The 24,586-nt window shown below is 37.0% G+C and overlaps 1 protein-coding gene across 1 annotated transcript in view; it reads right to left on the bottom strand.

Annotated features, from left to right (window-relative positions):
- The window catches only part of LOC135081885 (trithorax group protein osa), a 106,924-nt gene that overhangs the window by 71,024 nt on the left and 11,314 nt on the right, over nucleotides 1–24,586 (bottom strand). Inside the window, exons 2-3 of the mRNA XM_063976669.1 lie at nucleotides 13,159–13,323; nucleotides 1,857–2,012 (exon numbers count right to left, since the gene is read on the bottom strand). Coding sequence (XP_063832739.1) covers nucleotides 1,857–2,012; nucleotides 13,159–13,323 — 321 coding nt within the window. The remainder of the gene's footprint in view (nucleotides 1–1,856; nucleotides 2,013–13,158; nucleotides 13,324–24,586) is intronic.

Below are 24,586 nucleotides of genomic sequence, written 5' to 3'. Positions count from 1 at the left end.
AGAAATCGCTTACTAATTCTAACTTGCCCACGACTGCAAGTCATCCATTTCTCTAACAGTTAGATAAATATATTCAGACAGCCAAATCTTAGAACCCATTCATTTACGGTACAACGAGGAATTAATGAAAAGTCATTATTTAAATCTTATCAAGTCTCTGAAATTGTAAATTACCATTCAAGCAAGCATGAAATGAGTATCTATATTAGTCGGCGATTGTTGATAATACAGTCCAGTTCATTGGAGGCAGTAGTCGGGCCGTGCGTTTATCGCGCTAGGTCGCTATCTCGCGACGACGTAACCTGCGGGCTGGAGGTGTTATACTCGACACCGAGTCGCCTGAAATTATCGAACATTTCCGCTGCCGACGCGCTCCTCGACCAAAGTGATAAACGCAGAGCAAATATTACGACGTATCTAACCAGAGTTCGATAACGTAACGTGATTCCTGGCAATATAACTCAAGAAATGGAAACGAAAAATGTAATGCACGTTGAGAAAATACTTGTGTGTTAACTCACAATACAAATGAAATCATTCTTAATTCATTTCAGTATCTTTTGTTTACAATATAATATCTTTCAATATTTTAAGGTTTTTTAGTAAGTCCAACAAAAACGAAAAAAGAAATTCTCCAAACAAAACACAGTTGTTATTTTTAACTTCAATAACTTTCCGTGTTTACAACGAAACGTCGGTAGAGTTTCAAAGGTACCACTATTTTCATTGGATATTTGTCTCGAGAGAAGCGAAGGTTCTTGAAATAACATTATTTTCCGGAGCCTAGGTATTGGGAGTAATAAACATCAATTGTGTTTTTTTCTTTCGAGCTGAAGCGAAAGAGAATAGGGTGGTAGATTTAACTTAACGCTTATCGAATAGGCATGGAAGAACGATACTGACAAGCAATTGCCAAAGTTTTTCTGTAACAGACATACAATACGCATAAGAAACAGAAGTTACACCATTCGCCCTTAATGGTTTCTATTTTCAGGAATAGACTTATCTGTTTTGCAAATAAATCTGCCACAAAATATTTTAGTACTGAAAAGCTTTACCACTGTTCACCGACTTTTCTGGGAAAATCTGAGAAAATTTCGTATAAGGATATTGAATTATTAAGAGCTGAATTGCTGAGAGTAAGATTTTAATTGGGCTGTAGTAAACATTATAATGGAGCCGCTGAACTCTTTAAATAATTTACTAAGCCCTTGTAGATATTATTTTGTGTCATATTACCATTAACATAAATGACAGAAGCATTGTTACATTTTGAAGCACTATATCATCTCAAACGTCGTCTCTAGGTACCGGGAAAACCTAATTGCATACAGCTCCCCTAGACAAAGTTGCAAACATGACAGTTGTATTTTCTAAATTGCTTCGCGCCGACATTTTTTGTGTACGTAGTCACTTTTTTCCGAGTGGCTTGGCCTTTGTCTACCCCCAGGTTTAGAGACAAATTGTCTATTGATCAAAATAGGTCCAATAAGAGTTGCGTAGAGAGAAACCAATAAAATTATGTGGCGTTCTGTATCTTCGGTCTAACACATTTCTGGCGTTCAGTCCAGCAGCGCTATTCCGAAACGCGGTTTATGTGGTTTCTGATCTATCTGCCACCGACGCTCATGCTGGCTTCTCCGTTTGCGAAACTTCGGATACTTTCAAGAACTAAAATCTTCATAGATTTTTTGACGCACTCGATATCGAATACGTTTGATGTTAATTCATACTAAGCCCCCTAGTTTAGGGCTATTCCGAAACGCGGTTTACGTAGTTTCGGATCTATCTATCTCTCATGCTGGCTTCTCGCTTTCGGATAACGTTTTTCGGAACCCCGCTGGTTCGTAACTTACCTGATGCTGCGGTGGAGGCTGCGCCCCATGGGGTGGCAAGTGCGGCGCGTGCTGAGCGTCCTGCGTGGGGGACATTGGGGCGTTCTGCCCCGGCCCGGGGCTCGGCGCGCCCGGCGGCTGCGCGGGAGGCTGTGGTGATCCGCCCCTCTCATAGCCCTGGAAAATGTTACAGTAAGTATCGTGTGCGTTTTGATCATCAATTTTCAACATAAGGTTGTCGTATGTTATTGAACCGGGACTAATCCGAACTCTCATTTTAACCATCATAGCAACTCTTGTATGCATAGTTCGTTCGTTCGTTTCAACCGAATGACGTCTACTGCTGGACAAATCTTGTATGTATAGTCAGGATCTACCGCTACAGCTATATCATGATGACTTCGCAGAATTTGATTAACAAGTGAAGAGTTATGACTGATAGTTTTACTGTGTTTAGCATGGGTTTTGTAATATTTGCAAAATTGATGCAGTTTTAGTTTACATCAAAATTGGTTCAGAATCTTCTTCCAACATCTTTTGCCATTTCTTGTAGTTTCTTACAAATACAAAATATTTATTAAACACATGTTACATTGTCATAACAAATTAGACTTATCCATTTAAAATTTATAAAATCTTGTCCTAGAATAAGGCTGCTCTTCAAAATATTTAAGATTTCTAACATGAGTAGTTTCTTATTACAGCATAGGTCCGTGTTCAGTGGCTATATTGCCTATATTATTAAGTGTACCCAGCAACAAAGTAGACCCTAGCCGAGCTCGAGTGTCACAACGTACTATCTTGTTGGAATATAAAACCACAACAGGTGAAGTTGATGAATATTAAAAACCCGCGGAAAAGGTCGAAGCGGAATTATTCGCTCCGTCCCCATTTCAGACATCGAAAAGTTTTATTTTGCTCTAAAGAAATTCCGTCAGCAGACATAGCCTGAATGGCTTCTGAATAAGCGCCGCATGCCGATTAGGTTGGGTCTATTAATCAAACACAAAGGGCAGCTGGGGTCTTTGCACACTTGACCGTGGCCCTGAATTGCTGATTCACCGCCTTTATTTGTTATATTTTTTAACGTCTGAGCTAAAATTAAATCTTTAATAGGCTTATTCGACCATGATAAGATTATTTTCCGTACAAACAAAGTAGTTATGTAGATGTAATATGATTTCAACAGAAACAACATTTCAGAACAATGTATGTAAGATACGTTTCTAGATACTAAAATATTTTTATGATACACCTAAATCAACGCAGTACCCAAGTTAACAATATCATTTATAGGGGTTATGATTTACTAGCAATTCAAACACATACATAGAGGGACGTAACGAACAAAATTAAAATGTGTTTTCATAATTCCTAGTATTTTGTTTATAAAATAAAAATAAACACGAATGATAACTATTTAATATAGGTTCAACGTATCAATAGTGATTGACACACGCTACAATTACCTGTTCACGTCCGCACACAACAACTTGGTTACGATGATTAACATAATCGTTTTTTGTAGCATTCCTATCACACAATTGAGGCAACATAATAGCATTAATTTAACCGTTACCGAAGCCCACGCACACATGCAAATATAAAACAATCGGGCTCGTGCAAGAGGTCGGCGGCCACACGCGGCCTTGACCGTGCATCCATTATGCACACCCGTTTACTTGCAAACGAGTGCAACGGAACGCATCTATGCCTAACGGTCCCTGCACCAGTACGCCTAGGCTAGGCTCTAAAACACAAAAGAGCTATGACGCAACGGATTCGTCAGCACAACACTAGTTGCTGCGAGAAGTTGGGTTTTGTATTATTATCTCGACACTGTGGAGGTTACGCTTGCTTGATACGCTCGAGTGCCCTAAATCTATGTGAAAATAGAGAGCTCAATTTTGTGCTTAAATAATGTGGTGAAAGTTTGTCAAGCCCTGTTGATTTGTGACGGCGAAAATTGGTAGACAATAGAGACCGGAGTATTGGTGTTGCAAGTTCAGTGTCGTTGCTGCATACACCGGTATGTGTTTTGTAGGAAATACGCCAGTAAGAAGTGGGAGTAGATTTTCATCGGACAATGTAACAGAGTGCCGGCGAGTCCACAACATCAATCCCATCGCACAACGCTTTCACTGAGCGGCAAGTTTCCGCGTCACGTTCCAAGGCTGCAGATAAGCTTGACCCGATATTTACTAATCCAGGTCAAGAGAAGTCATTCACTTTTTGTTTCCTCTTACAGAGAGACGATAATTGAACGAAGAAAACGTCAATTGTTCGCGAGCTCATAATTACGTAACACTTGATAATGAAGCGTGGCCGGCAATGGTGATATTAAAAGTTATTTGATAACAACTGCGTGGGTTCGTGGTCTGTTTATAATTGTTGCAAAGAAACAAGTTACAAGGTTAATTGTGTTTATTAGTTCGCTTTGATAAGCAGCCGAGTATAGACGTCGTTCCAGTTGATTAAACTAATTTATAACTTATTTGTGCTTTATTTATACGGTTTAATTAACGCATTTAATTTAACAAAACTGGCGTAATCCTATAAATATTGTTTCACTAACATCTCTATTTGTATTTTTAGCTCAATTTAATATTTTTAAAGCTCAGATTTCAGTTTGAATGAAAAGCGATGGGTATCGATGTCGAGATTTACAAAACGTTGGTATCGAGATTCGATTAACAAGAACGATACTTTAATCGGCTTAACAGGGTGTTCCGAATGGATGACGTCCCAAAAGGTAGACGTTTCGGCCTACAGCCATTTCGTAATTCAATATGCAGCGGCTGGCTGCCGACAAAGCCGAAGCCGATCAGCACCAGTGACACGGCTGTTACCATTGCAGGCCCTTAGGCAAAATTGCAATGCTTTGTTTGTTCCTACGTCCGATTGTTAACGTCTGTTAGCTTCATTGGGCCCTTTGAATAGACTCTGAAAGCATGTTTTAAACTGCTACACCATGTAATAAAGAGGACCAAATGAATGATGATGAATGAATGAAAGGCGTATAATTAATTCCTAACATAGACTTGAGAATTCAAAATGATATAGGTACCTAGAATAAACTAAACCGAATAACACGATAGTATAAGTTTTATAATTTGCTGAAATACAATTTCAAAACGTTAAAAGATTATACTTTCTACTCGCTAATGACCAACGTTAACATTCTCATTAGATTGTTTGCTTAAATATCACAAGTTATGTAAACAGCAATCTATTTTTAGTATTTCTCGAAGGAAATACACCTTCACATTTCTGCTTCTGTCGATGAAATTATTACGACAAATATTATAAAAGGTTATTTATTTTAGTATGGACGACATTAAACAAGATCGACATAAAATATACTATCAAAAGTTTGCGTTAACGAAAAACTTCTGAGTTGACGAGGGGTGAGTGGGGTGGTTTAGTTTGTGTCCGACCAAAACAAAACACAAAGAGTTCGACAACTTTCGCTGAATAATAATTCCGGCGTTAAAAGTTCGGCGCGTAAAGCAAAGCCGGAAATCGAGACTAATACTAGGCAGTGAAGTTTGGCTGAGTTTCAGTCGAACATCCGCACAGTCGCCAACCAATCCATCAAAGGAGGGTGACCGGATCGGGTGTGGGTACTCCCCCCGTACCCACATAAATATTGCGGGTAGGTGAGTACAAACCCTTTGACCGAGTTCTGTTTACTTTCGTTTTCGCTCAGCTGACGGGGCCGCCACCCCAGCCGCACGCTTCTACTATTATTATGATAATTAGAGAGCTATCATCGTGATATCAACGACGCACTGTCTAATTGTAGCGAGACTCGGACGGGCCGTATAACGGGCGGCAGACGATGGCGATGGGATATCTCTAGGTCGGAGTGGCCAAGCATTACGTGGGTATAAGATAAACAGTTTTATAGCAGGTGGCAGTTGACTGTCGTTAACAAGTGCGGTCAAGAAGACTTCACGGGTGGGTGGGTGCCGTTTGGGTCGCGTCACGCGTCGTTGCATGTCACGTGCGGTGTTAATGTTTTTTTCTCACCCCTAGGTGCGAATGGGTGTCCCCAGGAGCACTCAAGGTTGCAATGGGAGCGGACTCGGCAGACGGGGCGTAGACGTGCATTATTAGGTGGGTGCCGGAACACCCGCGGGAGCCGCGTTGTGGGGGGTCGGAGGGGTGCGCGTACGTCATCACCTGAGGCGTGCCCTTGAAACCGTCGTCGCATTCATTGCACCCGGATGCGGGCTGTATCTCCGACTCCGTATTACCGCACTCAAGATGTCGCCAACCTATGTACAACTTAGTTGGCAAAGTCAAACGCAACACTAGCTTGCCCAGACAATAGCGTAAGTACGACGTAGTCATCATGACTGCTTGCTATTTTTTTGAATATACGGGTTCAATTTCACATTGTATTAATTTGTTGTAGACAACTTTATTTATGACCATACAGGGACCCTAAGCTATAAACGCGGAAGGTACGTCGCACATACATAGTTACATACTTCCCCAACAGTTGTCTGAAATCCGACTTTGAACAAACTTCATGAATATTGTCATAGAATGACAAATGTGTTCCAAAGTAGACACTAAAATCCTTTAAAGTCTCTGGCAGCCGTCACCTTCACAACCCGTTTTGAGTAACACTAGACAGGCAGATTCATTACAGGTTCCTCATATTCATAAAATACTTATTCATTCCATTTCGGCCCTTCTGCAATAAAAGGCAATTGTGCACTGTTCGTGGGACAATTCAAAGAGGAATGTTGTGCTAAAGAAGTTTCAAGTCATCGACGAAGAAACGGTAAATAGAGAGCTGCAAGAACGTCATGTCATCCAGTAGTTCGTCGTTCATTTTAAACCTAATTCCTGCAACGAATGTTAGCCTAAGTAAGTATCTACTACGAGTACACTACACTATCCGAACCCAGAGACCGTGTAAAGGCTTTAGCAAATGCACCGCACCACCTAACCTGCCACAAATCGCATGCAAAACAGGTGATATACTTGGGTAACAACTGATACCATGTCCATTACCAATGTTTCTAAGACTTCTCTAAAATGTCGGCACTGAAAACCCAAATCATTCTGAATAACTGGAAAAAAAATTTTAGTAGCTTCGAAAGAAATAACTCGATTGAGTTAGCGTAAAATGTACGTACGTCATAGCTTATTTTTGCAAACATAATCTATTGGAGTAAAAGGTATGTCAATTGACTGATGTACCCCATACCTTACAGCAAAATGTCAATCCTCGATGCACTCCATCACCAGTTAACCACTTATGCATCCACTGGAGATATTGCCGCCTCGGATGCGAAAACTTTATATCGCTCAGCAGCTCACAATGCCACCACTCTTCTCTTGTAGCAGAGTTTTGGGCTGACACTATGCAGGTTTGTTGTCGACATGACAAGAAGAAGAAGCTCACTGAAGAATTTTAAGAGACACTAGACTAGAGCCGGGCCGTTGTCCGGTCAAAAAAACGGATGTTTACAAGCGGCCTCAAGGCCGTTTGTAGACAGGCAGTTTGAAAAAATCGATTTTTTCACTGGATTTAGCGGTGGCGTATGATTTATAATGAACGTGTGCACATGCATCGGACATAGGTCCGGCGAGAAAATTGACAGCAAACAAAGGATATCCTTTTTTTGACGGTCCGTCGTCCGGTGAAAAAACGGATGTCTACAAACGGCCTAACGAGTCAAATTGTTTGGTAAACCGCCGAAATTATTTTTTATTTTTATTTTATTTTTCTTTATTAAGGAAACAAACAATTACTGACTATAGCTAGCTCAGATGACATAAAGTGTTAGGTCAATCATAAAGGGTTAGTAGTAGTTTCGCACGATTTTCCTTCGCACGAATGTGCGAAACGTCCCCTTTCAATAATATTTTTTTTTAGTAGGCGTTTCGCCCGGATGTATTAAAAGTATTAAAATCGCGTGCGAATCGACTCTTTTTTTAACTAGTAGTATGCGATTACTAGTTCTCAAAGGGGTCGATTCGTGCAAAGGAAAATCGTGCGAAACTACTACTAACCCAAAAAAACCATCCCTCATGTTATGCAAGAAAAATAACAATGCATTCAATGAAAATATCTTTCTCTCTCGTTGCTTGAACATATTATCATGTTCTGCTTGCTTTCTTGAATGGTTTTACAGCAATGACATGATAGATAAGGAAATTGTAAATCGCAGGTAATTAGTGAAAATGCAAAGAATATTAGAACCTATTCAATTCAATAAACTGCAAACAACACTCGACTAACTTTGGATGACGGTGTCCCGGGCGCAACATTTGACATTCTTTCACTATCTTTATATCAATATTAGCGAACTAACACTGTTCTGCTTGTATAACTTCGTTGCTTTTTGCATAAAACAACTCATCATCATCATTTAGTAGGTTATAAAGTTGTAAACAGTATATTGATTTATCATTCTAGATTTTGATGAGTGAGTATGACTTTGCAGTAAGTTGTTCATTCCAGTATTTAATCCCCACTACTCATCATCATCTTTTTTTACATTAATACGAAAAATCATTGTCACCATAGTATGCTAGCACAGTGTAACTCCTTAATGACAAAGTATTTAACTTAACGTATTGTCGCTCTGTCATGCTTTCTCTCAACACATCCGATAATTATTTAAAAATGATAAACCATGTCAAATTAAGTAATAATCCCATTTGCAGAACGATAGATACATTTACAATACAGGTATTCAGTATGAATCAGTTAAAGTACGCGAAGGTTCGAAGAAAGTCACAATATTATGGAAGAAAGAATAAGAAAGTAACTTCAGTTTCAATTTCAGTTCTTACTATTAAGCTAAGGTTTTACGGAACTGCGAATTCAATATTATTTTATCGTTGATAAGAAATATTCTGTGGTTCGAAGGGCACATTTAACCGTGTCGTATCCATCGAGCCATATCAGAAAGTTTGACACTAAAAGTTGTTATTGCCCTCTTTCGTGTGACACGATATATGAAGTGTCATAACAATGGAAAGTGATGGAAATTTCTACGAAGACTAGTAAACTTCAGAGGCCCTGACACTTGCCAGGAGGAAAAATGGGACTCTGAATAAACTAAGTTTCATAGAGAATATTGGTTTCAAAACGGCCTCGTTCGGCGCCGAATCATTTCTTAACAGCGATTTCTACACGAGTTCTCTCCAAGAGCACAAAATATAACAGAAGGTAAACTCCATACTAAGCGCGCTCGAGCCACGCACACATAGACACCGCTCACGTACGCGTTATCAAGACTGTCTCGGACGAATGCGAGGCGCGACTGCGTTCGCTTGAGTGACGCTGCTCACGCGTTTGTGAAATTATTTTTTTTGTGCGAAAATGAGTGAACAACAAAAAAGGGGTATTATAACATTTGTTAAGTAGATGGTTGCTTACACTCAACATTAAAAACTAAATTTTAGTTTTTTAAACTTGTATTTGTATTTCAATAGTTCGTTAATTAACGTTGACAAATTGAAAACCAACTTAATTATTAGGAATATCGAAGTGTTTTAAAGAGGTTTTAGGAATTATTGGATAATAGTGTCAACCACCCAACTACATACTACGTCATACTACTTCTTTCTCGTGTATTTGTTTGCAAACTATTCTATAATAATAACGTACTAAACATAACTACATAATAAATTATACGTGGATAATATGGATATCTGTTATTGTCTTTCTTCCATAGTATTAAAAGTTACATTTTTCTATCATAACGAAATAAACGCAACACATGACAAGACAACCCTAGCGCGACGGCCGAGCGCAGGTATGCGAAGCGAAGTACATACATGAGTTTACCTTCTGTTATATTTTGTGCCAAGAGGCCTGCTTCAGAACGTACCTCGGGCTCCGTTGCACAACGGGCTTACGTCAGCGAGCGCGAGGCACGGCTTACGTCATTCGAGCGTATCTTGAGCCTCCACGGCAAGATAGAGCCTGTGCGTATGGCCGTTAGAGCCGAGTTGCCGCGAACGCCAGCTAAGTATGATAGAACGTTTATGTTCACGTGAGTGGATGGATGAGGCTCCGACGCGCCGCCGGCTCAACGATTCTGAGAAACGTTCGAGGCGGCTCTCTAGTTTCGGACTTGAATATTATTCTTATAACACTAGGGACGGGCTTATTTCGGCGAAGACACCGTTCCGAGAACGTTTCAGGTTGTTTTCACCAACATTGTACATATTTCAGATAGAAGCGAAGCGAGGGTTTGAAGAAAACATTTATTCGATATTAACTGAAGCTTGCTTTCTGAGAATGTGTATTTATTCTTGTGCAAAGTGAAATGTACAAAACTGAACTTGTATCAATAAATGTCTCTTATTTTGTACAATCACAATGAAAATTAATTACCTACTTAAACAATTAACTTATTATAATAAAAATGTATTTTGTATTGTCATACTTATTTTTGTTTGTGTCGCTGAGAACAGTCGGGAAAGCCGTCTCGTTTATTTCAATTTTAGATAAATTGACGGTAACAAACAATAACAACACGTTACACAACCATAGTCTGACGAATATTTTGTCGCTAGTGTTGATGTTGTGACTGGTCGTGAGCATGCTCTTTGAAGGAAACTGAGATTTACTTTATTTAATCCTTAAAATGTGCCATAGAGAGAAATTACGTCGCCTTAGTATTTTAAAGGCGTGTTTTAACTGCATTTATTGTTATTATAATAATTAGTTAAAGATTAACCGAGAAGTATAGTTTGGTTTCGAAATGTTCCAAAAATTACATATTTTCTGGAATCACCCGGCCCGGGCGTGAATTATTTTAAACTTATTTGAGTGTACATATTGAAGTAGTCAAAGAGAAACAAAACAATGAATGATAAAGAAACGTTATCTGTCTGGTGTTTTCTTCTCGGTCGTATGACAATATTCATTCCTAGGTGTTTCCTCTTGAATTATATTGAACCGAGTTTAAATGTAAACACAATATTACTCATAGAGGCATTTTACAAATGTACGTTAATCTGCATGTATAATGCGATGTAATGACTACATTTGTTTATAGTAATGGCTCCGTCTATTATATCAAGATTAGTTACGGCACGAGGGCATTGACCCGAATCCGTATCTTGGTCATCAATCAGAATTAATCCGCAGACCGCAGAGAACGCACACAAATTAATTTGACTGTGTACATACGAGCACGTGCGATTACGTGTATATTGCATAATTTGGCATCGTCGTATAATTGATAACAATATGTTAGGTCTATAAATAACCCTCAGATCATAGAAGGGAATAGATGTGAAACGGGGGCGTGGCGCGTGTCTCCGCGATATGCCCAGAAACGAACATCGCCCGCGACGCCAGGTTAGTCGCGATTCAGTCGTACTGAGGAAATGTTCTCCGATATTGTTGGATAATGCGTCGTAACGTGCAATAACATAAGTGAAACGAAGAACTACAGGAACAATGAAGTCATTTACCACATGTAAGTATTGCAAATCCATTGGTATTTTGCTTATAAATAAAAAAAACTAAACATTTTTACGAACGAATTCAGTGCCGTGACATTTACTACGATATCGAAATTAGTGGTGATAAAAATTCAAACACGTTGTACATTGACGATTTAGTTAGCAACCACTTTATGTCATGCGTAACTACTGCGCAATGTATTTTATTTCTTCCGATATCCACTGACGCGTGAAAATACACAGTACGGCCGCATGTGCCGGTCGTAACATAGTGCAGGGCTCGTGTTCTAATACGGTTTCCTATTATCGATAAATAGAAGTAAATTATTATTTTCTATTTTCTAATTTTGAATGAAAAAATCATGAGTTGCTTGCGATTTTTAAGTTTTTACAAAAACAATAACAATAGTAGAAGGGATTAGTAACTGTCAACTATGTAATTACTATAAGAGCTAGTTGAAAGCCTAATATAGGCATTATTTTTGATAAACATAGGCGGTACGAATTTCGCCATAATTAAAAAGTTAATGCGCGATAGTAGTTAATAATAATTACAGTGATCCTGTTATTATTATTAAAGTAAATAATAATATATTACCAATATAGTAAATACTGGTAAAAATCGCAAGTACCTACTTAACCCATGACTTTTCATACAAACTTTGTCAGTCTATAACTTCTATACTCCATCGATAACGACATTGAGCTTTGGTTGGGGTAAATTATTATAAGGTAACTTCATTTAGTCCCAATAATTGATTCTGAGTTTTTCGTCCATACAAAATGGAACTGACTCCTTTATGCAAAAATCGTTAAAGAACATAATAATAACGTATAATAATAAAAAGGTTTTCATACAAGCATTTTTTAAACCAATTTCGAGCCTTGCCCCCAGGATTTAAAGTATCGATATCTTATCGACTCCATTTTATCTTTCTTCTCTCTAATTGCTTTTTTCAAAGTGTGCGTCACGTCACGCGGCCATTGATTGGCCATAAGGCACGCCTTCTGGCCAATCACAGCACTTTTAAGCCGGTTGCACATGTTGTCGTAGACTCTCAGTCGCTTTGTTTTTACACAGTTGAATGTGTGTGTGGGAGCTGTGGTGGGGGAAATGTGGGGACACTGGTTCTCGTTGTAGTTACGCGCGACTTCATATCTATTCTCTTTCTATGATCTGAGAAATAACCAAATCTACAAAATTAGAAAGCTCACAAAGTATTTTCTATAAACGTTATAAATAAGATAATAAACAGACGAAAGCCGTCGTCTAAATATAGCGTATTTTCGAGCTTGTTTTCGCTGGTAAACGTGTAACATTTTTTCGTTCAAGAAATGTATTAACTCATGACTAACCTTGCGAAAAACAACGTTTTATTAACACAGCAACATTTAAAATGATGAATGAAATTCTATTTATCGACCAAACTAAAGGTTAGTCTCTTTAATTTTGACATCTAAATACCGGTGACTCCATCACTAAGGAAAAAGTCCTCCTATAAAATGACATTCCCTAAAAGTACAGATGCTGCCTACAAAATATCGTGATTTCGTTGCCATGCCATTTATTAATATGTTATTTTTACATTTTTAAAGCTAACAGTTCTTCTAGTTTGTGAGTATTTTACTCAAGATTATTTTGGTAAAATCCTTAAGTAAATAGATCAACCACCAGTTTAACTGTTAGTAGTTGAATACAAATTTTCCAACGCTCTTTCCAAGTGAGATAACGAGCAAGTATCCGTTGCCGTGAATCGTATAAAATTGAACTTAACTTTTTAAAATACAGCCCATCTTCAAATTTAGTCCTAGACCTACTTTAGACATAGAAAGGCCTTAGACCTCTCCAGTCTTCCCATCAAATGGATCATACCTGATGTGGAGAGAACGGCGGTCTCGAGTTTGGTGCACCAGGAGGTCCAGGCGGCGGCGGATACCTCTGAGGGTAAGAGCCTGGTGGGCCATACCCGCCTGGGGGCTGCTGGGGCCCGCCGGGGCCCCCAGGCCCGTAAGGTGGTCCACCGTATCCCCTAGGCGGCTGAAATAAAAAAGATTAATTGTTTAATCATTGCTGATTTCTACACTCATAAAAAATGTGTACCTAAGTACATAAAAAGTTTCCCAGAATAATGCATTTATGAAAGAAAAATTACTCGTGACACAGACTAAGGATATGTACAATTCCACAGAGACAAAATAAAGATGTAACATTCAGTAACAGAAATATTGATATCGCAAAATGTTATGATTGCACTTACACAGCGACAGATGTACCACCTAACTACATAATTTATGTATTTTTATGTGTGCAATAAAGATTTTAAATAAAATAAATAAATAAATAATTCATTTAAAAAACAAGCATAAAATTGTAATACATAATATTATCTTCTGGTATCTGAATAAAACAAATCATCGGAAAAACGATCAGAATCCAGAAAACAAAGACACAGTCATGAAGAAAAGTTGTTGAAAATAAGAACAAAGTTAAATCTAGGCATTTGGAGAAGTGGTTTGAAGAACGCTTTGTTACTTTGTTGGGTAAAGTATCAGTTCTGTGAAAGAGTTAACCTTGCAAACTGGACGTAGACAAAAGATGCCACTCGAAAATAAGTTTCAACGAAGGAATTACAGTATGCAAGAAAAAGTTAAAATAAATAAAAATCTGCTCTAATAAGAAATCGTAGTCCCTCTTGAAAATAAAGTAAGGTTTCCTAGAAATATGTGCGAGTACTTGCTTGTTAAAAATATTGGTGTCTTGTTTATAAAATAGTTTAGTTTAAAACATAACTTTTTAAAATAATCCTTTGAGTTGATAATAGTTTCATACTCGTACTTGAATACATTTCAGATACACGACCTATTCAATCGCATTTATTCCGGCCATCACATGGATGGAACTGAATTTTATTTACCTGTCTTTGAAGACTCCGCTTATAAATCATCTATCTTTCAGCCTAAAAACTTTCCTCGTACCAACAACTAAAATGTTTTTTCTGTTATATCAACTTTCAGCGAGATAACGTGTCTAAATAATTGACGTCCGAAATAATTCGCTGTGCCAACAAAGTCGCTCGCTTCAGTTTTCAGTTCTCATTTTGTTCTATGATGGAAATTCAATTATTCGTTCGAACCCCGCTTCGCCGGGCGGCGAGGGCCGCGCCGGGGACCGGTATTTACGCTTTGAGCGAATGCTTTATCGTCTTCCAACTACTGCCTTACGGTAGATGTTTCCGGGCATAGTTTGACTAGGAGATATGGTAGCTATGTTCGCCAATTAGAGTTACATTTTTACGAACATTGGGGTGTTTTATAGCGGATTCAATGATTTATGGGGGCGTTGTTACGGGGTGCGGTGCGCACGAGGGGCGAGGGGAAGGGGGGTTGCGCAGGGTGCGGGCGTCAGAGGCGGCAGCGCGCCATTGGCCGACCCAGCATCGATCGCGCGGCGAGCTAGAAGCGGCCCGCCCGAGCCAGCCAGCCTCCACCTACGTTAATAAGTAATCATCCGACCCCGCGATACCTCAGCGAGTTTTCCGGACAGAGCTGGAGCCGCCGAGACGGGCCTCGTATCTCCAGTCGGCTGGAACAAAGAGCCACCGCATAGGGCGACATCCGTATTGATTTATGCAGTAATTGACCCGCGGGTAGGTGCGCAACTCGCGCACCGCCTCCACCCGCCACGCACCTACATATTTATATTTGCACGCAATGCCATATGTAATAATAAACACAATACAATGCATACATTTACATAATCAGCAATCGGTAACCAACACACTTAGATAAGATTATGAAAAGCAAAAACATTGGCATAGTGACCTATTGCCTTGACGTTGAAACCACTTGAAAGGGCTTGATAAAAGTTCATAAAGATATAAAGGGGAGGAGGGTTTTTTGTGTCCCAGTCGGTCGGGATCACCCGTGTACACTGTACAGACAAACCGCAAGTCCGAAACTAGACAAAAACATTATCTTGTAAGGTGAACTGTGCTGTTTGGATTTTGAAATATCACAAGAAACTTCAATTTAATTGAGATTAAAATGGTCTCGTAGAAGAGATAAAGATGTTGTGATCAACAAATTGACCATTTTGGTCATAAAAAACACACTTATAATAAAAAGCCTGATTTGATACATCATTGTCCAAATATTCAGTGTATTGCAAATTAAATTGTAGATTTCTTATTAATTAGGAATGTCTACTACCTAATTTGAAGTTGAGGATTAAAATAATATAGGTATTTTTGAAAATAAGTAGATACGTCTACTTTAACATTAATTTGCTTCATGCAAACTTGATTATGACCAAACATTAATACTGTGTTGTATTTGGGTCGCTTTTTAACTACAGTTTCACGAGCCACACCTTTACAATTCGAAATCGAATATGCGCGGACCTTTCGAATAAAAGTTTTATGGTTACATTCACTTTTTAAACCAATTCTTAAGTTAGGGTTCTGCCTGTATGCACCTTGCTATGATTTTATGGTAAAATTAGATAAGTACATACGTACTTGGAACTAGCCCTTAATTACATAACATAGTTGACTTCAGGAGGAGGATAATTAACCTAAATACAGCCTACAAGCGAAGCAGATTGTAATAAAAGTACCGGCAATTTATTGTTAAAAAAGAAACTAAAAATATATGAAGCCTTAAGTTTTGATAATAAAGAAGTATTTATAGATATCTTTCTTATCGAAGCGACGAAACTATTAACTTTAACATATCATAGGATCTTTAAGTAACATGCAAAAAGCGACGAGTACGCGGTATCGTAATGAAAATTTGTCAGGTTCTGAAATGCTTTTTACTTTGATACAGTAATATTTTAGATACACTATCTTATATCGATGGCTCCTACGTATACTGGCGTAAGTGAAAAAAGTAAATTTTACAGGAGAGCCATTTTAGTGGCCAGAACCATATTTTTGGGTCATATCTTCTGACCTACTAAAACGAATTTAATGAAATTTCACATTTAGCCTTAACCCTTTCAGACCTGAAATTTTTTTTCCACAAAATTTATGTTTTTTCGGATTTTATGTAACATTTGGTCCATAAGGAAGACAAGAAAAATAATATAAAAATTTTCCGACTTTCCAATTTTTCAGAAAAGTACCCGCACTATCGTGCGTGTTAGGACTAAGTGCACTATACGCACGCTCGTGCATAATTAATAAATTAGAGGAAATCCATAAGAAAAGACTCACTTTTTTGGATATTATTGTTAAAAATTAATAATAATCTGGGGGCACGGCAGTGCCCCCACCAAGTCGAGCAAAAAAGCGGCACGGCCGTACCATCCTTTTCTCGAAGCAATTCAGGCCATTTTCGACCGCCTGTAACTTCGTTGTGGATAAAACTAGAAGGCTGAATTTTCATTAGCTATGCAGGCATTGTAAAGACACGGTATATTTAAAATTTCATTCAATTTGAACCAGTAGTTTAAGAATTATAACGGGTCAAAGTTACTTAATTTTGTCACTCACTGACTGACTCACTGACTGACTCACTGACTGACTCACTGACTCACCGATCATCAAAACTCTAAGGCACTTCTAGCAGACCTAGAAGCTTCAAATTTGGAATATAAATAGTGTTTGGTGTATGAATCAAGGAAAAACTAAAATATTTGGGGGCACGGTAGTGCAACCGCCAAGTCGAGTAAAATTTTTCAATTTCGGTCCAGTTTTCTAGATACATAACTGCTGTCTACAAAATACAAAAAGAAATGATATTTGGGGGCACGGTAGTGCAACCGCCAAGTCGAGTAAAATTTTTCAATTTCGGTCCAGTTTTCTAGATACATAACTGCTGTCTACAAAATACAAAAAGAAATGAGATCCCATCAAAAACAATACTTGTCAAAAAAACCAAGTCTCGCAACTCAGTTGTTCTACGGTAAAAAGTTGTGAGATCCATGTAATACCAAGTCCAGGCCAGGAAATCTTTAATTAACGTTTTACATAAATATATTGACTTGGCCATCGCATGAAAACACGTGTAAATTAAATTATTTAGTGCGATGGCCAAGTCAATAATTTATGTAAAACGTTAATTAAAGATTTCCTGGCCTGGACTTGGTATTACATGGATCTCACAACTTTTTACCGTAGAACAACTGAGTTGCGAGACTTGGTTTTTTTGACAAGTATTGTTTTTGATGGGATCAGCTTTTACTTGAATAAAACCATTCCAACTCATGACCATTGAAGTGTTATGAGCTCCTGGTGTAACAATTGGAGATTGTCATAACAAATGTGTTGTATTTCCATTTTAAGAGACCCAAGTCATCAAACACGAATTATTCTGACTCTCCTCTTTTCATCTTATGGTCAGACATGAAATTTACCGTTTTTCGTTGAATAATACCATTCATGATAAAGGCAATCACTGTCAAATTTCTAATAACATGACGGACGCTGGTGAAATAACTGTCGATGTATATAAATCTGTGTGGAGGAACCGCTTATGTATACATAATTACTAGTGCACCAATACCCTGCACTTGCTCAGCAAAAGCTGTACTACTTGCATCCAAATAAATACTGAAATCAAGCATCGGTCTTCCAGTTGTTAAAAGCCAAACAGAGCAAGGTTCATTTCTTACAACCCGCATCTGTCAGTAACATATACTCATTATATAACAGTTACTCATCTATTTAGTAACTATTAGACACTCTATCCATTTTCTGACAAGCTTGCAAGACTTTGAAGGCTGTACTTTCCACAAAAGGTATGTCCTCTAGAGAAGTAGGATGATCATAGGGAACAAAATTCAATACGCTTTGCAAAGTTGCGAATCCTAACGTCTTCAGAATGTCACCTATGACTACTTATCGTATATTTAGTCACCAGAACAGATACAATTGGGGAAAGAAAAAAATCCATGTATGAAAGCATACCACACATTTCATCAACGGAGGTATTAACGGCTCGCCCAGTTTTTCTCAAGTAGTAGTTATTGAAGCATTTGGCTCCTAGTCTATAAAATTATGGCCAAGGAAGTTTCCAAAGTACTTCATTGGAGTCTGTACAGTCGAATATATTGATTATCTATCAATATCTTTCATTTATTTTACAGATATGCCCTTTGCCTCCATATCCTAGCCCTTTTCTCTCTTCAATTGGCGTAATACATGGTAAAGTTATTTTTACGGAGGTTTGAGCACTACTGGTACTCCCTGATGGCTCTGCAGGCTCAGATCTAGCCAAATCAATGGATTGCTGGCATAAAATATCTTCATTTCATACTACTTCCTTTTTTTGTTCTAAATGGTGCAGAAGGTACCTTTCGTATGGATTTTTTTTTATGTCTGAGTCATTTTCATCACCTACTATGCATAAGATAATGTTTTCTGATAATTAAACTGCTGCATTAAAGAGTTAAATTAAAAAATGACTATTATTTTAATTAAATATCCAAAAAAACAATACGCACGAGCGTGCCGTTTTATCCCTTTAAAAATGAATTTAAACCGAACTGCTACGATAGTGCGTATTACATTTAAGTTAGTTTTAAGTAAGCAATAATATAAATTATTTTAATGGTTTTTCATTTATTTATTAGAATACAATGTTTACTTTATAATTAATAACATTTTAACAAAAATACTAGCAAAATACTATTTTTTTCTTTACGTACCTCTCCGGGAGTTCGCGCCGAAAAATTCTGACAACTTTCACAATCGCTATCCGGCGACCAACTGCCCGCAAGAGGGTCCTATATTTTTTATTAAAAGTATCATAATACGCACGATCGCCGCGTACCGATTTCGTTCCGAAAAACAAAATTTTGCCAAGCAAATTTTTATTTTAAGTCAATGCGCACGCTTATTTAAGCCGGGTCTGAAAGGGTTAACATGTAATGCTTTTGCTACTGCTGTTATCAATTTTTATATTTTTCTTATATATTTTGAGATTTTACGCATTGCCCTTTTACGTCGGCATATTTCTATAATTTCATGTATATTGTTCAACGTAAAGAGACTTAAATGACAACGTAAATATAATATTTTAAGCGATTACTCTATTTATTTATGCATGTAATTATTTTAATTGTTATCATGTGCTATATCAATAATAAATCAGTTAGAAAAAGTCGTTTAATGTACCGTTTTACGTTTTAACGCAAATACGCCCATATACTGTGCTCGAGATTTAGTTAGGTCTTTTAACATAATGTGTCATATTTTAAAAAAATATAAATAACTTGAAAAAATCGAATCGCCTAAGGCGGGAATTGAACCCACGATGCCTTAGGCAGTTCGATTTTTTCAAGTTATTTATAATTTTCAAATTAGTTTGAGATGCGACTCTTAACGCTAAAAATTAAATAACTATATAATGTGTCATAATTTATAAATAAAACAATTTGCTAAATATTTTCATGGCTTTATTTAAGATTTGGATTATAAAAAATATATGTTTATGTAAGCAACTACTCGTATAGATTGACGAATAGTATGATTGGGCTTTATACGTGGCGTAGATTTGCACATACGCCTATTTGCCTAAAATTTTATTTTGTATCTAATGGAAAAAAAATTTTTTTTTCTTACTGATGTTATAGATTAGAGCAAAGTGAAATTTTAATCATTGCTTAAATAATTGGAAAAAGGCGTAAGCGGCAGTTTCGCCCTTATACCACAGTAGATAAATCAAACAGTACGGAAGCTTCATACAAACGCTCGAAATCAGACTCACGCACACAGACGCACGCTTTACACGAGCTCTAAGCGAACCTCGCAGTCCATCCGTCGCGGGTGTCGCGCGCGTTATGTTTTTAATAATAATTTTATTGCATGCGCTGTCCGCTGTATTTTTAAAAACATGCCACGAGTGTATTTCGTAGTATACGGCTGCTTGAACTCGGCATCTTCAAAATCAGAACTTTCATTTTTTAAACTTCGTAATAGGCGAATTGTAAAAATGATTAAATATTACTTTTTAAATAAAGTCCTTACATCTGATTTTGTAATAGTTCTTTTTAAATTACGTAATTACGCTTTTTAACAATTTATGTGTTCTATTTGATAAAGTAATTTGCTCCGCGCGCTTTTGTAGGTACTAAGTGATGAACTGTATTTAAAATGAGGCAATAGGTATGTGAAAGTAAGTATCCGGTATTTTATTTATGAGAATAGATCTTCTACCGGCCTCTAATAGTACTTAATCAATTTATTCGATTATGTATTCGATCATTATAGAACCTATTTAACGTTTTATTTTTTTGCTAACTACTTAGTCAATTAATTTATTCCATTAGGTATTTGATAATTAAAAACCTAAATAAACGTTTTAATAAATAAGTAAGTAAGAACCTTATTAATTTTATAAGGATTAAGAGTGCCAACCCTAACACTCAGTTGAAGTGTAGGTATTTAACTCGCCGAAATGGCTGAGTTTCCGTACTGCTTTAGCTCATATATCTACTGTGCTTATACGTAGGAGCCATCGATATGGGTTGTCTCTATCCGTTTCCCTTATTTCAAAAACCATGTAGTTGAACTTTATTTTTCTTATTCTAACATCTTCTTAGTTTATAATAACTCCTGGTAGTTATAAAATCTATCTCATACTGATAAAATAAAAGAGTTTCAAACAAAAGACCGCTAGTAAATCTTTTAAGTTTTTGGTCTGAATAATACCTAACACGAATATAAAAATATTGTTTTTATTTGCCTATAATAAATTCTGAAGAACTGAGCTGTTTATACTCGTAATTCAGAATAAAAGAATGTTAAGTAGTCTGAAAAATATTATTTTAAGCGTATTAAGAGATGTTTAAAGTAAGAAACTTTTTGCGCTTTTAACAATAAACGTTTTGTGATATTTTAATGAATTAGATAAGCACACAGCAAATAAAAATATACTAATATGTAAATACAAGCGCAAGGATTCGGAAAATGGATGAATGGAGCAAAACTGCGTATAATCGTGAGGATGGATGAATGTTTGTTATTCGTACAAAAACTACTGGACAGACATTGATGAAACTACAAACTTTTAACTTTTGATTAAACCCGTCACTAACAAACAGTACAGTCACCCAGTTTCAGCCGATTTGGCAGGAAATAAATGGAAGGAGAAATTCCTTATTAAAAAAAAAATTATTATGTAAGGCAGGCTAAGGGTCGACTACAGATAAAAACTGTCTCTTAACTCGTCTAATCCACCTACCATACTTAACAGTTTTCTTGCGGTTTTTTAGATCGCGATTTTAGCTGTTCTAAACAATCATATTATTAGATTTCTCAAAATCAGGATAAAGATTACATGTCATTATGATATTCAGTGTTAATTGCCTGTCCGAACGGAGTCCGTGGATTATTTCTAGAAGCATTCTATAAATAACACGAATCAGGAACGTCCAACTTGGTGCAATTGCATCAAACACGGCAGTGCAAGTGCACGGCCGTTAGGAATGTGACCGGATTTCGATCCGGCGCGGGCGCACCACTCACCCACTTAGAGCAGTCATTATCAACGGCATAACATCAACCTTTTGTTACAAGCAGGCTGTACTGTGATACAATAGGTCATGCGAAGGTTTTCGCGAGACTGTTTGTTAGTGGCACTTCCTTGGTTTGGTTAGCTTTGACATTTTCCCAGTTCATAATTTCGTTAAATTTGTTTCAACTAAAAGTTAACATTTTTATAATCAACACATGAAATAATACAAATATGTCTAGAAGAATGATAGTTTGAATTTAAACTACCAATGACTAATTCATCCATAAAAATGAGAGACATGATTTCACGAAAAAACACATTCTTGTGACCAAAACGGTCGTAGTGCTATATTGGAGCAATTACGTAGCATGTCTAACATCGTCAAGGTTAACTCGCCGGTCTATCAAAGAAACTAAAACAACATTAAATATACAAAATAATAAACACCGTTTAACGGAGTGAATGTTAATGACCTATGACTAATACAGAGGCCAGTAATGTGTAACATCGGTATTCGTACAAACAACAGTGGCACTCCGTGTGCCGGCGGATACGAGCAAACATTACATAACTTTGATTGTGTTTGTAAAAAGTTGGGGATTCCCTCCACTACAGGCGCATCTTACACCGACACGCCACAGACGTGTGCGTGTAACCTTGCCTTCCTTTACATATTAAACGCCGTCGGGCTATCCCTTTGCGTATCTACAAAAAAAGCCCAACCATAATATATTGTTGCGAGAGAAAAAGAGAAAATGAATGAGATTACTGTTATTACTATTATTACTTATTTCGACGGGCTCCTGTGAGAAACGATAAAAGGCTGACCGGTTTACTTTTTATACGTCTTTGAGTAACAACAATGGGACGTAAACGGTATTCATCGAATCATCTGTTCCGGCGACACGTGCCACAGGAATACTAACAAAGAGCACTTTTTTTGGGCGTATATCTCCATTTCTGAGAAAAATATTCTAATAGCAATCTTCAACAGCTGATTAGACAATGAGCACAGTATATATATGAGCTAAAGCAGTACGGAAACTTAGCCCTTTCGGCGAGTTAAATACCTACACTTCAACTGAGTGTTAGGGTTGGCACTCTTAATCCTTATAAAATTAATAAGGTTCTTACTTACTTATTTATTAAAACGTTTATTTAGGTTTTTTAATTATCAAATACCTAATGAAATAAATTAATTGACTAAGTAGTTAACAAAAAAATAAAACGTTAATTAGGTTCTATAATGATCGAATACATAATCGAATAAATTGATTAAGTGCTATTAGAGGCCGGTAGAAGATCTATTCTCATAAATAAAATACCGGATACTTACTTTCACATACCTATTGCCCCATTTTAAATACAGTTCATCACTTAGTACCTACAAAAGTGCGCGGAGCAAATTACTTTATCAAATAGAACACATAAATTGTTAAAAAGCGTAATTACGTAATTTAAAAAGAACTATTACAAAATCAGATGTAAGGACTTTATTTGAAAAGTAATATTTAATCATTTTTACAATTCAGAATTATTACGAAGTTTAAAAAATGAAAGTTCTGGTTTTGAAGATGCCGAGTTCAAGCAGCCGTATACTACGCAATACACTCGTGGCATGTTTTTAAAAATACAGCGGACAGCGCATGCAATAAAATTATTATTAACCCTCGCTGTACGAGGTGGGGTGGGGATTTGAAATTCTCAGTAGCTGGAATTATGACACTGCTGCTTCGATCAGCGTTGCAAAATCAGTCCAGCGGTGACTACCAACTGAGTTACATGCCTTTAAAGTGCGTGTGGGTGTCACACACCCCACCTGGTACGGGACGTTGTTAAAAAGTTTTAAAAAAAATCTAACAGTTTTGGTGTAATTTATATATTTTTAGCTTTGTCAATTGAAAAAAAATTCAATACAAATATTATTTTTCGTGATTTTTACGGTATCTGAAATTTTCAAGCACTTTTAGTCAAATGAGATGACTTTTAGTGCGAATCTGGTAGTTTAGTACTGAGATCCGAAGATGTATGTGAACATACACTTATGGGCTACAATTTATACTTGGTGATACAATTTATGGGCTACTGAAATGGAATAACATATTTTATAAATAAATAAAATTGTTACGCTCCCATTTTATGCATTGAGCATACTCATTTTCTTTCATCAGAATTGTGGTAAATTGAAAACCGATGATCAAAACAAATTTATACCCTTCCAGTTTTTAATTTACTTTTAAATTATAAGTAAATACTTGTAATTTGTTAAATAAAAACGGTTGTCATAATTAAAGGCACTAATTAAAAATTACATAGGAAACTGATTCCTAAATTACAAGAACAACGGAAATTGTGTCTTTTTGTTTTTTATGATAAAAATGTTATAATACATATTTTCAGCTCAGAGCATTTCTTAAACCTAATTAGCATACGTAAATAATCAATATTAAATATTAAATTCCACCTAAAAAAATGTTGAATGAAAATTTTATCACTTTGTATATTGGGGTGTGTCATACCCCACCTGGTACGGGACGTAACTTTTAGTCACCTCGTACACGGAGGGTTAAAAACACAACGCGTGCGACACTCGCGACGGATGGACTGCGAGGTTCGCTTAGAGCTCGTGTAAAGCGTGCGTGAGTCTGATTTCGAGCGTTTGTATGAAGCTTCCGTACTGTTTAATTTATCTACTGTGCAATGAGTTTGAAATAGAAATAACTGTTTACATAACATACAACATATTACACATTGCTTGATTGTAATTGTGAGTCATTAGAACGATTAAATTTATCCGACATCAAAACGAAATGTAATTGATCGACCGCCGTCAATCACCG

Source organism: Ostrinia nubilalis, chromosome 20, assembly GCF_963855985.1.
Source record: "Ostrinia nubilalis chromosome 20, ilOstNubi1.1, whole genome shotgun sequence".
Lineage (NCBI taxonomy): Eukaryota > Metazoa > Arthropoda > Insecta > Lepidoptera > Crambidae > Ostrinia > Ostrinia nubilalis.
This window is presented reverse-complemented; position numbering and strand designations above follow the sequence as displayed.